The 14,148-nt window shown below is 42.6% G+C and overlaps 1 protein-coding gene across 1 annotated transcript in view; it reads left to right on the forward strand.

Moving 5' to 3' along the window:
- SHOC1 (shortage in chiasmata 1) overlaps positions 1-14,148 on the forward strand; it is a 1,715,507-nt gene that overhangs the window by 843,047 nt on the left and 858,312 nt on the right. The window contains exon 16 of the mRNA XM_086963751.1: positions 2,350-2,540. Within this exon, the coding sequence (XP_086819877.1) occupies positions 2,350-2,540 (191 nt within the window). The remainder of the gene's footprint in view (positions 1-2,349; positions 2,541-14,148) is intronic.

The raw sequence follows: 14,148 nt of genomic DNA on the forward strand, positions 1-14,148 counted from the left end.
ACGTGTCTAGAGATATACAGCAATGTCTGCACCAACTTTGGTGAAAAACTCCAGCTAATTTTGAAGTAAGTTTGAACTGTGCACTGCATTTACCAGGATGCAAAGGGGTAAACTGTGCTGGGACTGTAAGGCAGTGTGCTCCCAACCCCCAAACTATGAGAGACTGATGACTTGGTTGGACAACGAAGTGACAGCGTGGAAGAAACAGTTGCTGTTTCTTTAGGGGAAAATTGCTATAGCCAAAATAGTAGTCCTCCCCATGTTCCTATACTTGTTCTTTAACTTGCCACGCCACCTGGCACTCCCTTTCGCAGCCAGCATAGATCGCATCTGAGAGAGCTGGTGTGGGCGGGTAGCCAAACTTGGTGGCAAGGGAGGTGTTGAACCTTCCAGTTGAACAGGGCGTCTTGGTTGACCGAGCATGGATCTTTACCTCCACTATACTCAAGTGCTCCTTATCCACTACTGGTTACACCGTACAAAGTTCCATACCACAAGGCGCAGGAGCATGAACTTGTGGCTCCATAGCCCCTACCGGCTACCCTGTCCCTCCCTCCTCTGCTCCCTCAGGCCCTGTCGATATTGTACCTTGCACAGTCAGGGAGTGGAATGGGCTCCCTTGCAGGGCATGATTGCACCTCATGTATGCCCTGGCACTGCCTCTAGGTTGTCATTCCTAGATCCCTGTGACTGTAGATGCCGCACTTGCAGTCGTCATGTCGATTGTGACTTTCGTCCTTTGGAAATGTGTACCCTAAAGGGGAGTTCATTCCCCCCAGCGTGTTTTGGATGAACCTGATTCCTCCTCATTGAATTTGCTCACCTACCACTAACTACGGGTGACAATGAGTACTCTGCATTACACCTCCTCGGAAGCCCCTCTGTTGTTTTTAGCTTTTGAAATTATGATTATCAATCTGTTCCCTCACAAGTTCATTACCCGGCTTTATGCTTTGATGCAGGAGAAAGGGCTGGTATGTACTTCCGCTGCACGGGATAACTGGTCTACTGACTTGGATGTCCCTACTAGCTAGGAGCAGTGGCGCTATTGCTGTCCTCAATAAAGACCTTTCTCCAAATTATTGACTTGCCTTTTACATTTTAAATATCTGATTAGATAAATCGTACGCTGGTACAACTACACAAAATGGGCTTAGTTGCTGAGGCGCGCTGCCCAGGATGCGCTGTGCCAGAGGCTACATTTCTGTATCTGACGTAGGAGTGCCCAGAGTGGCGTGCTTTTGGACTGAGGTATTCAATACTATTACGGATAATGCACCTGAGAGGATGCCATTGTTGGTCTTGTTCGGCTATGTGAAAGACTGCCCTGGGTTGCATAAAGTCACAGCTACCTTCTCAATGCTGGATCACTAGCTAAATGTTGGGTGGCCATCCACTAGGTAGCCCGCTAGTTGCGGGATGCTGCCTACTGCCAAGAGCAATTGGACACCTACTAGGAAACAATGCATGTGCACTCTCACCTCAAAGTATTTCTTTGCCCATGGTGCAAAACACTGCAGAACTGAGTACAGAATGAGTTATCTCTCCATGTGCCAATCTTTAACACTGCTAAACTGTGACTGCCTGGGGCTTAGGCGCGATGAACTGGATACACCTCGGTCTGCCGTGTGGAAATGTCCTTGAGGTATGAGCCCTCATGGCAGACAATGGGAGTAGAGGAAATCCAGAGGAGATGGCTACTGCCTTGCTATGCTATGGGAACTCTACCGGTAGGGCAATGATGGACCTTCACTATGATGGACCGTCACTATATGTACCGGGTTAGTGGCTCACTGTGTGACATTGTTTTCTTGTCTGATTTTCCCACCTGCTGTGTGGTTTATATTCTGTATCTGTTCTCTTTTTCGTCGCAATAATAATTTTAATAAACAAAATAAAATGTCCAAATCTGTGGAAAAACAAAAGCAATATTTTGTGTTCAAATAAAAAAAAGCTCTTACACTTCTATATGAACTTTCCCCGTAAGGTCAGCAGCAGTTTTTACCAAGAAGCATCAGTATTATGGTTTGTAAGTGAGGGTATCAGATCCATCTCTTTTCATATAGCATAACTTTGAAATTATGTCTCAGAATCCCTGTGAGAGTCTAAAAGAATAATCATGCAACTCCCGAAAATTGGAAACCTTTATGTTAATTCTTTAATGCAGTGTTAGACCAAACAACTCCTAACACATCACTTCACCTAATTTGTGTGTGAAATATTAAGCATAACCCAGTTTTAAACAATTCACAAATCAGTATCAATTGTTATTATTTCTTCTTAAATATCTCACCTGCTACATGCAATATACAGTCTTTGCTTAATGTCATTGCTTTTGTTTTACGCTAGGATATTTATTGAAGGCAAAAGACATGTATAAAAGTACACTGGGAACTTGCTTGGATGACATCTGGAGGAGACTGGCTGTTCTGCAGTGCATTAAGAAGAATAAGCAAGAAATCAACCCAAAAACCACTGCACTGCAAGACCAGCTTCTAAATTGGTTGCAGAATAACTCTGATCATGAAGATCAGCGTAAGGTAGACATGAATGTAGAGTTTATCTTGACCACAATGATAAATCCTATACACAATAGCAAGTTATACATGGGTAATATTTAAAAACATTTTGAGTTTTTTTTAAGTTACATTGTATAAAAAAAGCAACACAACAGAGTGCGTGTTACCATTCTTATTAGGTCTTGCCTAGGCAGCGCTTGCGCTGTCTCTTTGAGACATGCTGTATTCAGGACATGGGCATTAAGCTCTGCCCACTTTCCGCCAATCTTTTTAATTGACTCCTGTCACTGTTCTTTGTAATTGGTGGCTTTTCATTAGTCAATAGGCTTAGTATTCCCTCCTTAGTACAACCTTTTCGCTCCTTGTAACCACCCATTAGGACACCCCCTGTTACATGTGTTGTTACTCGATATGTTTTATTACAGCCCTGGAGCACTATTTTCTTGAATGGCTATTTCCTGCCTGCTGTTGCAGGCAGGACTCACTTTCTAGCATCGCATTTTTTACAATGTATTTAACCACCACAGCACGCCTCTGCTGGATTTATGGCAGCTATGCTTTTCTTTTGTTTGTTGCGCTCCCCGAACGGGGCCACATGCCTTTTTTAAAAAAAAATTATTTTTATTTAAATTAGTGGAGCGTGGGCAGGAGAATAAGGGCCACATGCATCAACATTTGAAATAGCAATTACCTAATGCGATTTTCAGTGAATCACAATTAGGTAATCGCTATTCCAAATGTATGAAACTCCAAGAGTTTAAATTAGGGATTCCCAGGGGGTCGCAAATTGACCTACCTCGCAATTCGCAACCCCCTAGGAATCGCTAAAATAACGGGGATGGTGGCCTGCGAGGGTCAGCAGACCACAATGTCCATGATTGCTTTTCAATAAATCAATAATTTTTTTACAATACAGCCTTTATTCCCTAAAGGAAAATGGGATGTGTTTCAAAGAAAATAATTAAAAGTTTACTTTTCATTTTTTAAGAGCAGGCAGTCGTCCGTGGGACGACTGCCTGCTCTTAAAAAACGTGTTTGCCACCATTCTCAATGGGGAACAGGTCCTTTGGGGACCCCTTCCCATTTGCAAATGAGTGACCACCAACTTGAAGTTTGTGAATGTTTTGCGACCGCATTCATGGTCACAAAACATTCATGCATACCGCTGTGATTCGGTATTTGGAAGGGCCGCCCTAAACACGCCCCTTCCAAATACTGAATCGCAAACCGATTTTGATATTCGGTAACAGGTTACCAAGTTGCAAATAGGGTTTGCCACATAGGAAAACCCTTTTCTACGTTCAGAAACGGGCCGATTCCGCAAATAGGCCTGTTTGCGAATGCATGATAGGTTCATAATGTGGCCCACAGGGACTTGCCCTAGACAAGAGGTTTTTTTTACCTTTTAATTTAACGTACGCTTTACAGTTAACTTCCTTGTGTCTCTCCCAACCCCCTCACCTCTCCCACAACACTCACGCCTGGCCGCTCCCTAATCCAGAGTGAACATCTCTAGCAGATTTGTGGCGCCATCCTGTGTAAACAGCAGTCCGCATTTACTCAAGGTGACGCATTTACACTTTAAATATGGTGCCCAACCGGCTTTACCTTCTGCATGTCAGTGCGGTACAACATATAGTGGCAGGCAGCCCCCACTGCATTTATTCTTGCCATGCATACTCATGACCCGCTGGATGCTGCCACGTCTCTCCACAACCCTCTCTCCCGGAGTGTGCCTGGAATGTTGAACAAAATGACGCTACTCGCTTCGGGGTGCTCAATCTGATTGCAGCAAGTTCCGCTCAGGTAAGTGCAAACTACACAGAAGCTAAACGTTATGCCTCTGCACTGAGCCCCTGTTACTCTACAAACTGTTACCAAGCTTCAGGAGGCAACAGTCAATCAATCAGGGGAATTGTGAGCGCGCTACTCACCCCTGGGGTCTCAAGGCGCTGGGTGGGGGGGGGGGAATCAGTCGTAGAGCCAGGTCTTGAGTGCCTTCCTGAAGGTGTTCAGGGAGTAGCATGTCTAATGTCGATCGGGAGCCATTCCAGGTCTTGGCCGCAGTGCTTAGAGCATCTTACTATCTGATGTCTACATTTCCCTTAAGCCTTAAAGTTACATATGGCTTCTGCATACCGCTTGACAAGCTGCTGTGATAGGGCCCAAGAGGGCCAGGCCCAAGCGAAACAGAGCTGTGGGACGGGCACCTCAGCCCCCCCTCAACAACACCACTGCAAAACCACAGTAAACCACATGCATTCCATGAATCATATTACTTGCAGTCATGAAAAACATTTAGTACGCAACTCAAAGTGCTCACATTTCGATTGGCAAATTAGAATGTAAGTGACATTTATCTGCAACCTGGTAACTCACATATCAATGTATTCATTTTCTTAAAAATAACTTGAATTAGCCATGTTGTACTGGAACAACTTCTGTGCGGCTGCCCAGCCCTCTGTTTCATAAGTCACAGCATCCGCAGCACTCGTGATAGATACTTTTGTGAAACACTGGCACCGCTGCCCATGCGTGATCTGTTTTATTTACCCTGGACACTGCTAACCCACTTTTGCAGCACAAATATGCCATGTTATCGCTTTGTGTATATCAGTTGGCCTTTCCTTTAATTGCACATTTGTGCACTGGACATCTAGTAAGTAAGACAGGGTGTAAATCAACATATCCAGCAATCACTATGGTATACTCTACATAGTGTGCTGAATAGGGGTATGATTTGGAGGCTATAGGGTTGATGTGGTGGTTGGACTGCCAGTGAGAGCAAGGCAATACTCAGAAAAGTAAACAATATTATTGGTATCATTAATGTACAGGACCATACTTTACAACATAAGCAAATACTTAACTCCTTCATATTGGAGAGACACCCATACCACCGGTTTAATAAAAGTGGTGGCCCAATCAATGTTTCTCAGAGGCTCATATTCAGGAAGTGTGGAGTGTCACCGCTCTCAGATTTGGAATCTTTGGTGTTAGTACCATTCCCCAAGCCCTACCCCTCAAAGGTATTAGAAAGAGAACTGACCAGTATTTTCAAGGTGGCTACAGACTTGACGTTTCCTCTTGCAGTACCCACGGAGAACTCAGAATCAACATTTAGAGAAATGGTACCAGCATGATTGTAGTTAAGAAGGTAAACGTGCTGGCCTTTGAAGAGGTCTTTCACAGTCTTACAATGGAGCATACTCCATATTGTTTACCAATTGCCATTAATGGTTGCTAGTTAAAAGACCCATTACAATGCCCTGCACCACTGTAGCCCTCGAGCCTGTACCCCCTCTCACCTGAGCATCAGCTTCCAACCCAGCAGCCACCCTTTCAAATGCCTGTCATCCCAGACCCACCCCCTCCTTTAAAGTACCATGATCCTCTGCTTTCCACCACATCCCCCCCAGCAACCCACCTCTGCCAAAGTCAACGCTTTGTCCCACCCAAGCCAAATATAACAGCACATACCGTAAAATTGGCTTAATGTCATGGGTAGGCCTGTAACATCTGTGACCTCAAATTTGAGTCTAAATGTCTCTTGTTTTAACGTGGAAGTGGAATTGCCATTTTCACTCCCAGCGCTATGGCACCATTGCAGGTGTATTACATTTAAAAACACATAACAGAGTTCTTTATTTTATTAAGGGGGGGAGGGAATATATATTGCATGTGTAAAAAACATTGGCGTGTATAATGCCAATAGCTCCAACTCCAACGAATGCGAGACCTATTGCATTTCCAACCTACAAAACCATCTATACTGTACATTCCTAAGTTGACATATGCATTAGTAGGGGGAAACATGAAAGCCGGCTGATAGCGCTGGTTGGGAGCGCTCTAAGCTCTTCAGTGAACTATGCCACATAATGTAAGAGTATGCTGCAAGAAAAAGGGTCCTTTTCATACCCAAAAGTGTAGGGAAGATTTTGCAGTGGAATTTCAAGGTCCTCAGTCCTGTTTTTTGCTCATGATAAGCCCGCAATCTCTAAGTGGAGTCTAGGTGGTGTCCGACGGCAACAGCCAGTGTTGTAGAGCAGGTCTGGGAGCACAGGCCGCATCGTGGCTCAACATGATACTGGTGAGCCTCAACAAGAATCTGTTTCCGGGGCACTCCAGGCAATGTGGACGCCGGCTGGGGAAGCTGGCCTTCATTACCTTTGTCTCAACCGGTCTCAGGAGCTTCTTTCAGGAGCAGAAAAGGGGAAAATGACAGTAGGACACATATACATTTGGGAAGAGGAAAGGGCTGTGGAAGAAGAAATCCACAAGTTTCCTCCAACTCTCCCGCTACAGGAATCAAAGCATAAGCTAAACGGGAAACCCACCCAGGGTCAGGGGATTTGGATTTGGAAGAAAGCAATACAGATGCCAAAATAAATAGAAATGCTCTAAGAAACAAACATATTTGGGTGGAAAATGTGTTGGGTGCGCTTGCTCGAGCAAAATCAACCTCAGCCCCTTTTCCCAAAAAGAATGGTGGTAGCCAAGAAGAGCCTAGTCTATTAAAAATAAATTTTGCCTCTCAGGTCTCCCACAATTGGCCGTGTAACCAAACCGGAAAACAGGCTAATCCAAAGGAGGTTTGGGAGAAAGGTGGTAAATGAATAGAGCTCATCAAGATTACCCCTTCTTTGTGTTCTTTATTCAAGGTTCAATCAAAAGGAGAGGAGAGACACACTTCCTTATCCCCTCAGGTCCAACAAATATACAGGGCAGGTTCAGGCTCAGGTCCCTAAAGCTACGGTGTTGACATGGGGGAGGCAGGGGTGAGTAAGGTTGTACTTGAGACTAGTAACAGATTTCAGCTACTAGCAAGTAATGATGAGCAGGATCAGGCAAGACCACTCGACTCCCACCTACATAATCTAAGCCCTCAGCTGTTGGGTCAAGAAAGCCAGCTAAGTGTAGAGAAGATGCTTACCATTGTGATAGATGAAGTCAGAGAGAAGTTTGCGATATCTGAGAAAAACCACGAAAAATTCAGGGGCCATGTGATGCCTTTGAGTCCAAGATGAATTACTAAATGGAAAAAATGGGTCAGATGGACATTTCCCTAGAGAAACTCAATAGAGAGGTCGAAACCAATCAAATGGAGATCCAGACATGAAAATGGGTGACAAATATCTCTGTGACAAAATTGCGACATTAGAAAATAATGCGAGAAGGAACAACATTAGAGTACTGGACGTTCCAGAAGGATTAGAGGGAGAAAACATCAAAGACTTCATGCTCATTCTACTGAAAGATTTTATTCCTTGCATTGACCCTATGGCACTGCACCAAGACATACAGCGGATCCATCGGGATCCTTTTTCAAAAGGAGCAGTTAGGAAAAACCCAAGGATAATCTTGAGTAATTTTAAGTCAACTTTCTTAAGGAGCCACTGCCCAGATGCGTTTTCCTGCCACTTTGAAAGTCATGTGGAACAACAAAATAAATAATATAAGGGATCCAAAGGAAGTAGGAATTCTAGTGGAACAAATCAAAGTGCACCAGAAAAAAAATTGACATCACCAAAGTAAAAAGAGAGTTAAAATGGTTATCTTTTTCAATATATACCTATTGGTTTCAGGGAGAATCCCCCAGGGTAGGGATGGAGGTTCACTGTCATGACAGGAGCTCTGTCTTTCTTTAAAGCACTGGGTGAGGGAGCATGTGGGAAAAAATAGAAAAACATTTCAAGTTCTTTTTGATAAAGAGATAATACATAGATGTGAATGAAGCTCATTTAGGTATAATCTATTTCCCTCTTCTTAAGTTAACATACCAGTGCCGTCAAATTCTATACCCTTTAAAGGTCTTAACATGGAATGTCAACGGACTTAGGGTTAAAAATAGAAGGTGAAGAATTTTGGAATCAAGGAGGATTTCGCATAGTGAAGTCATAATTCTACAAGAGAGCCACCTGTTAACGTGGAATGGGTGGATATTGTAATGTAACAAAAATGGGTCGACCACACATATGCCCCAATCAGTCATGTTGTGTTAAGGTGGTGGCAGTCCTTAATAAAAATTCGATCTGGGCCACTCAGGGGAAATTAATTGTGAATCCAGGGGGGAGATGGGTAATATTAGAGACAAAAATATACAGTTCATGGTACGCTTTCGTGGGATATTATTAACCAAACATTGATGACCCCGCCCCCCCTTGAGGCCCCTAATATAATCAGTTTTGGAGGGTATTCTCCCCATAATATTAGGAGGGGATTTCAATATGCTAATAAACCCCTTTCGTAGATAAATCTAGTATTAGAGACACAGCAGGTTCTCCCAAAATGAGAGGACAAGTTGAACAATTAATGGATGACAAGGGCCTAGTCGATATTTGGAGACTAATAGGAAAAGAGAGAAAAGCTTTACTTTCCATAACAAGAAATACTGGCATTTTGCTAAGATGGACATATTTTTTGTGGATTTTAAAATAACTAATAAAGTTAATAACGTGGTACGTGTGTGGGAACAACTCTCTGATCACTCTGCAGTCATCTTAGAGCTCCTGTTAGACAAAAAAATTGCTCCTCGCAGATGGTCGTTGTATTGAACACTCTTTTTAGACTCACAAGTAATTGATTACCTGAAGCAAGATACAAAATAATTTGTTTTAGATGAATAGAGACTTTTCTCATTTGCGCGTAACCTGGGACACATACAAAGCCTTTGTTAGAGGAAGGATAGTTAGTAATGCTGCAAATAAGTATAAGGAAACAAAACGTAATATAAAGGACTTTTAATATATGGTACAGTGTCTGCAGAGAGAGGTAGTCAACTAGCATTACACCCAAGATCAGGTAGCTATAGAGGAAATAAAGAGCGCAAAAATGTATCTTGCAATCTATCTAGAGGAAATAATATGGAGCAAGTGGAAAGTTAGTAAATTGGCTCATTATTAATACGGGGATTGATGTGGAAAGTTACTGGCATGGAAAACAAAGGTGAAATAGACCAGAAACATCATTAAAGCAATCCAATTTGAAGATACAGGTAAAATATGTACAGAGGATCTGGAGATACAACAGGCTTTTACACACTTCTTTCAAACGCTTTTTACAAAGGATCTTGTGGACTGGTTATCCTGACCTTGCAAATCGATTTAAAGGAGAAGCTGAGTTTGGAAATTAGGACTGAGTAGGTGATAGCTGCAATTAGGAAACGCAAGAAAGGAAAAGCAGCTGGCACAGACGGCCTGCCGAATGAGCTATACCTGGCCCTAAAAGATGATCATTAATTGAGCTACTGAATGTTGCTTTCTCTGAAGGGCTGGGTTTGCCACGCCCTTGCGATGAAGGTACTATCAGCTTAATTCTTAAGCCTAGTAAAGATCGTAAGATTTGTGAATTATGTAGCTGATTTCTTTACTGAATAGTGATTATAAATAATTGCACACAGGTGCTAACTAAGCAACCAGAAAAGGTGATTGAGATGCTAGTCCATTTTTTAGGGGAAGGCTACTCCATGAGCTACACATGATCTGATTAGTGCAATAGATATGGTCACTAAAGAAAAACTTGCTTTGATGGTATTGAGTTTTGATGCCGCCAAATGTGTTGATAGGGTGAGCAGGCTCTTTCCACAATGGCTGATTTAACAGTATGATTTGGGCGAGAAATTTCCAAGAGCAGTTAGGTTATTATATGAAAACCCAACAGCTGAAATTAAATGAAAATTGCATTTATATAGCGCATAAACTACCCTGAGGTCTCGCAGCGCTTTGTCTGAAACCAAGGAAAACAGGAATTTCGTGCTAACAGATTGTACCAAAAAGGTGGGTTTTTAAAAGTTTCCTGAATGCCAGAAGATTATTAGTCCTTCTAAGCAGGAGGGGAAGGTCGTTCCATAACTTTACAGCATTAAATGTGAATGAGCGACCTCCCCAACGAGCTCTGTGTATCTTGTTTGATGTAGCCAAATGGATTTGGCTAGAGTGCAAGGCTCTGTTGGGGAGGTATGGGGTGATGCTAGTGAACTGAAATCTCACCTAACAGATAAACATAGAGAGAGTGACAATCCAGGGGTACCCACTGTCTCTTTACTTTTCAATCTAGATATCGAACCACTGGCAAACCAAATTAGGGCATATCAGAATATCATCCCCTTTGAGTATAATGTGAGGGAGAAAAAAGTGGCCTTGTATGCCGATGATTTAATGGTGTACACGAATGACATGGCAAGGTCACCCCCAGTGATTATGAATACCTTGGAAGATTTTGGGAACGCCTCTGGCTACTTGGTTAATCAGCTGTAATAGCCCCCGAGTAAAGCAAGAAATATGGTACTTAGGAATTCAGGTGGTAAAAGAGCTAGATAAACTGGCCCAAGTCAATTTCAACAGAATAATGTTAGGAACTAGGAGGCTATTAAGAAAATGGGGATGTCTCCCAACCTCTTTCATAGAAAGGTCTAACATCTTGAAAATGTCAATACTTCCAAAATTTACTTTTATCTTTAATGCAATACACTTAGCGTTCAAGCCAGTGTGGTTCAAGAAATTAAAGGTGGAGATAAGAAGTTTCATATGGTCCTCTAAGGGGGTAAGAATCACATGGAAGAATGACGTAGGAAAAAATGTCATGGGGGATTGCAAGTCCAGATATCCTTCTATATTGTCGAGCTTTCCATCTGAAGAACATAAAACCCCATCTCATTAATATTTCCCCCTCTACCCCGCTCCTTAAAGCATTGACGAAGAACTTGCCCCAAGGTGGTGACCATCTCCTATTTAAATTTGGGCACCCGAAGTACTTCAAGAAGGTTAAGTTGAGGAAACTGAAAGCCGCATGCTAGCTATGGTATCAAGTTAGGTGGACACTAGGAATGCCATACTACAGCTATTTTTCTCCAACATGAAACTCTCTGGGAACACCTTACTGTCTACAGTAAAATTGGCAAGCTATCTGATTGGAGTGGGCGTGAACAAGTGAGGCCAAATCATAAAAGATCATTCTTTGGTCTCTTTGGAGCCCTTGTTGGAAATCACAGAGGAAAGACTGTCCAAATGTAAGTACTATCAGTTGGCTAGTTGGGCATGTGTGGTAGGTAGAGTTGAGAAAGGAAAGGAAAAGCTACAAGGAAAACTTTCTCAGAAGAGGAAAATCTCTAAATGATACTGGATGCTAATCCAAGCTGGGGAGGAAGATTTCACCCTACCACCTGAGAAATGAACTAGGGACCTGCCATCGCTAGATTAAACAACTATATGGCAAGTATCAATGTCTACTCTTTGGCTGTCTATCAGATACGCCCATCTCAGGAAAAATCATCTATTTACAGTGCACGGGGCGTATTGGAAAACAAAAAGGCTGACATCCTATGAGGTTGGGAGATGACCAAATACTGCAAGTAAGAGATGGAAAACGCAGATGATGTCAATATGTTCTGGCAGTGCCCCTATATCCAGGTCTTCTGGCAAGAAGTGGTTACAGTGCTGTCCGAGGTAATGGGACAAGAAGTAAAGGTAAGCTTGGCACTGGTGGTCTTTGGGGTCACAGATGGTCTCGGGTCACTTATAAAGTTGCACAAGAAACAAACATCCTTACTCTGTATTAATATTGATGGCACAAAGGGAAATATGTCTGAAATGGGTAGCCGCTAGCCCCCCGGATATTGAGGACTGGGTAACATTTATTCAGCGGGTGAACAGGATAGAGCTCAGCTGCCGCACACCTTTGAGTCTAGAGTTATGGGAGGCATGGGAGGCATGGGAGCATTGGTCTACTGAGCTAAATAATAGGTGAACCTTTTCTAGTTCTCGAAAAGAAAATGTCCAATGATCAGACTCCTAAATAACTTCTTGTTAAGGCAGTCAGTGGCGGATAGAACGAGACCAGATCATAAGGCGGTATATAATGAGCTCTCCTATTTTACGAGACCAGACTTTTACCACGTTACTGTGGAGAGACGCTGGCAGCTTGGCTCTTTGATTAAGCCATTCCAAGAAAAAGGCACTCAAGCTTACTTGAACAACCCTGCGAAGCTAAAAATTATATATGGTGGCCTAACAAAATTTTTTCAATCCGAAATCAAAGCATGAACTCTCTCAGAACTGACTTATATTAATGTTGTATGTTTGACTATGCTGTAATCAGGGTATAACTTGGTACGAAGGGAAGCACTGTTATAAATCTATTCTATGATTTAACAGCTTTCATTCAACATTAATAGTTTGCTGTTAGTTTTGGGTACTATCACGGGTTCCTTCTATTCGCAACTTCTGGTTTTCTTTTCATTTGCTATTATTTAGGTGTTGCAAAAGGCGGTAGCTTAGATGTTGTGCTCTGACTGCATCACCCAGACTCTGGCTGAGTCTGACTGCCCACTATTTGGGGGGAGGGGTTGTAATGGGGGGTGTCAGGGTAGGGTGGGGAGGAAGGCAGGGAAGGGCAAGGGGGGTCAGTAGGGTGGGGTGAAAGCACAAAAAGAAAAAAAGAACCAGGTTTATCAGCTAGAGGCTTAAGCAAGGGGAAGCTAAATGGAGTAGAACTGGAGCTAGGAAAATGTCCCAAATCAAAATCTTATTTGCTTAAAGTGATCTTACTATCTTTTCCTATAAATAATGGGTAGATTAAGTGTTCAAACTTGGAATGTTGGCGGGCTCTTATCTGGGGATAAATGAAGGCGTTTGGCTGAGTTAGTGAAACTAAATCCTGTTGATATACTTTGCCTTCTGGAAACCCATGTTCCATGGGTTAAGAAATCATGGCTACATTTGAAGGGATATAATTTATTGGTAGCCTCTACACAGTTCTCGAATATAAGGGGTGTGGCAGTCTTAGCCAAAACAAATCTTGGGTTAGGACTACGCTATCTTTCAGACCCTCAGGGTAGGTGGGCTATTGTTAAACTTGCTTGTGGAATTACTATCTGTAATATATATGGGTCAAACCATGATGATCCTACCATTTTTGAGGTACTTGAGGCTGAATTGGACACCTGGCAGGGCCCACTAGTCATGTGTGGCGATTTTAATATTTCACTTATGCCAATACTGTCCAATACTACCTCCAAACAAAAATATCATGGTCGTAAACCCAGAGTGCATCATGCTGTTAAAAGACTTATAGGTAACTGTGGATTAATTGATGTCTGGCTACAAAACAATACTCACGGCTCAGGATTTACTTATTTTTCACATCCCCATCAAAAACAAATCCGGATTGACTACATATTTGTTTCTCGAGACCTAGCACCACAGGCAACAATCAATAAATCCCCAAGAATAATATCCGACCACAACGCACTCATACTTAAGATTACAGTTAACTCACATTGCACTCAACAGCGGTCCTGGTCGTTTGATAGGAAACTCCTCTCTAATAGTGAATTTATTACTCACATTAAAATTCGGACTGAAGAGTTCTTTAATATAAATCGGTTTAGTGCCTCTAGAAATACAGTGTGGGACTCATACAAATCCGCTTTAAGGGGAGAGATAACTAGCTTTCAATATTCTGCCAGAACAAAATCAAGAAATGATCATGAAGCAAAACTATCAGCACTGGCTAAAGCTGAGTTAGACCACACTTCCTTAATTGCACAGGGTAGAGATGCTAGCAACCAAATGCTCCAGGTAGCGGTTCTAAAAGCCGAGCTTAATACTAATCTCAGCCAGAAAGCCGCCCA

Source organism: Lissotriton vulgaris, chromosome 3_1 (genome assembly GCF_964263255.1).
Source record: "Lissotriton vulgaris chromosome 3_1, aLisVul1.2, whole genome shotgun sequence".
NCBI lineage: Eukaryota > Metazoa > Chordata > Amphibia > Caudata > Salamandridae > Lissotriton > Lissotriton vulgaris.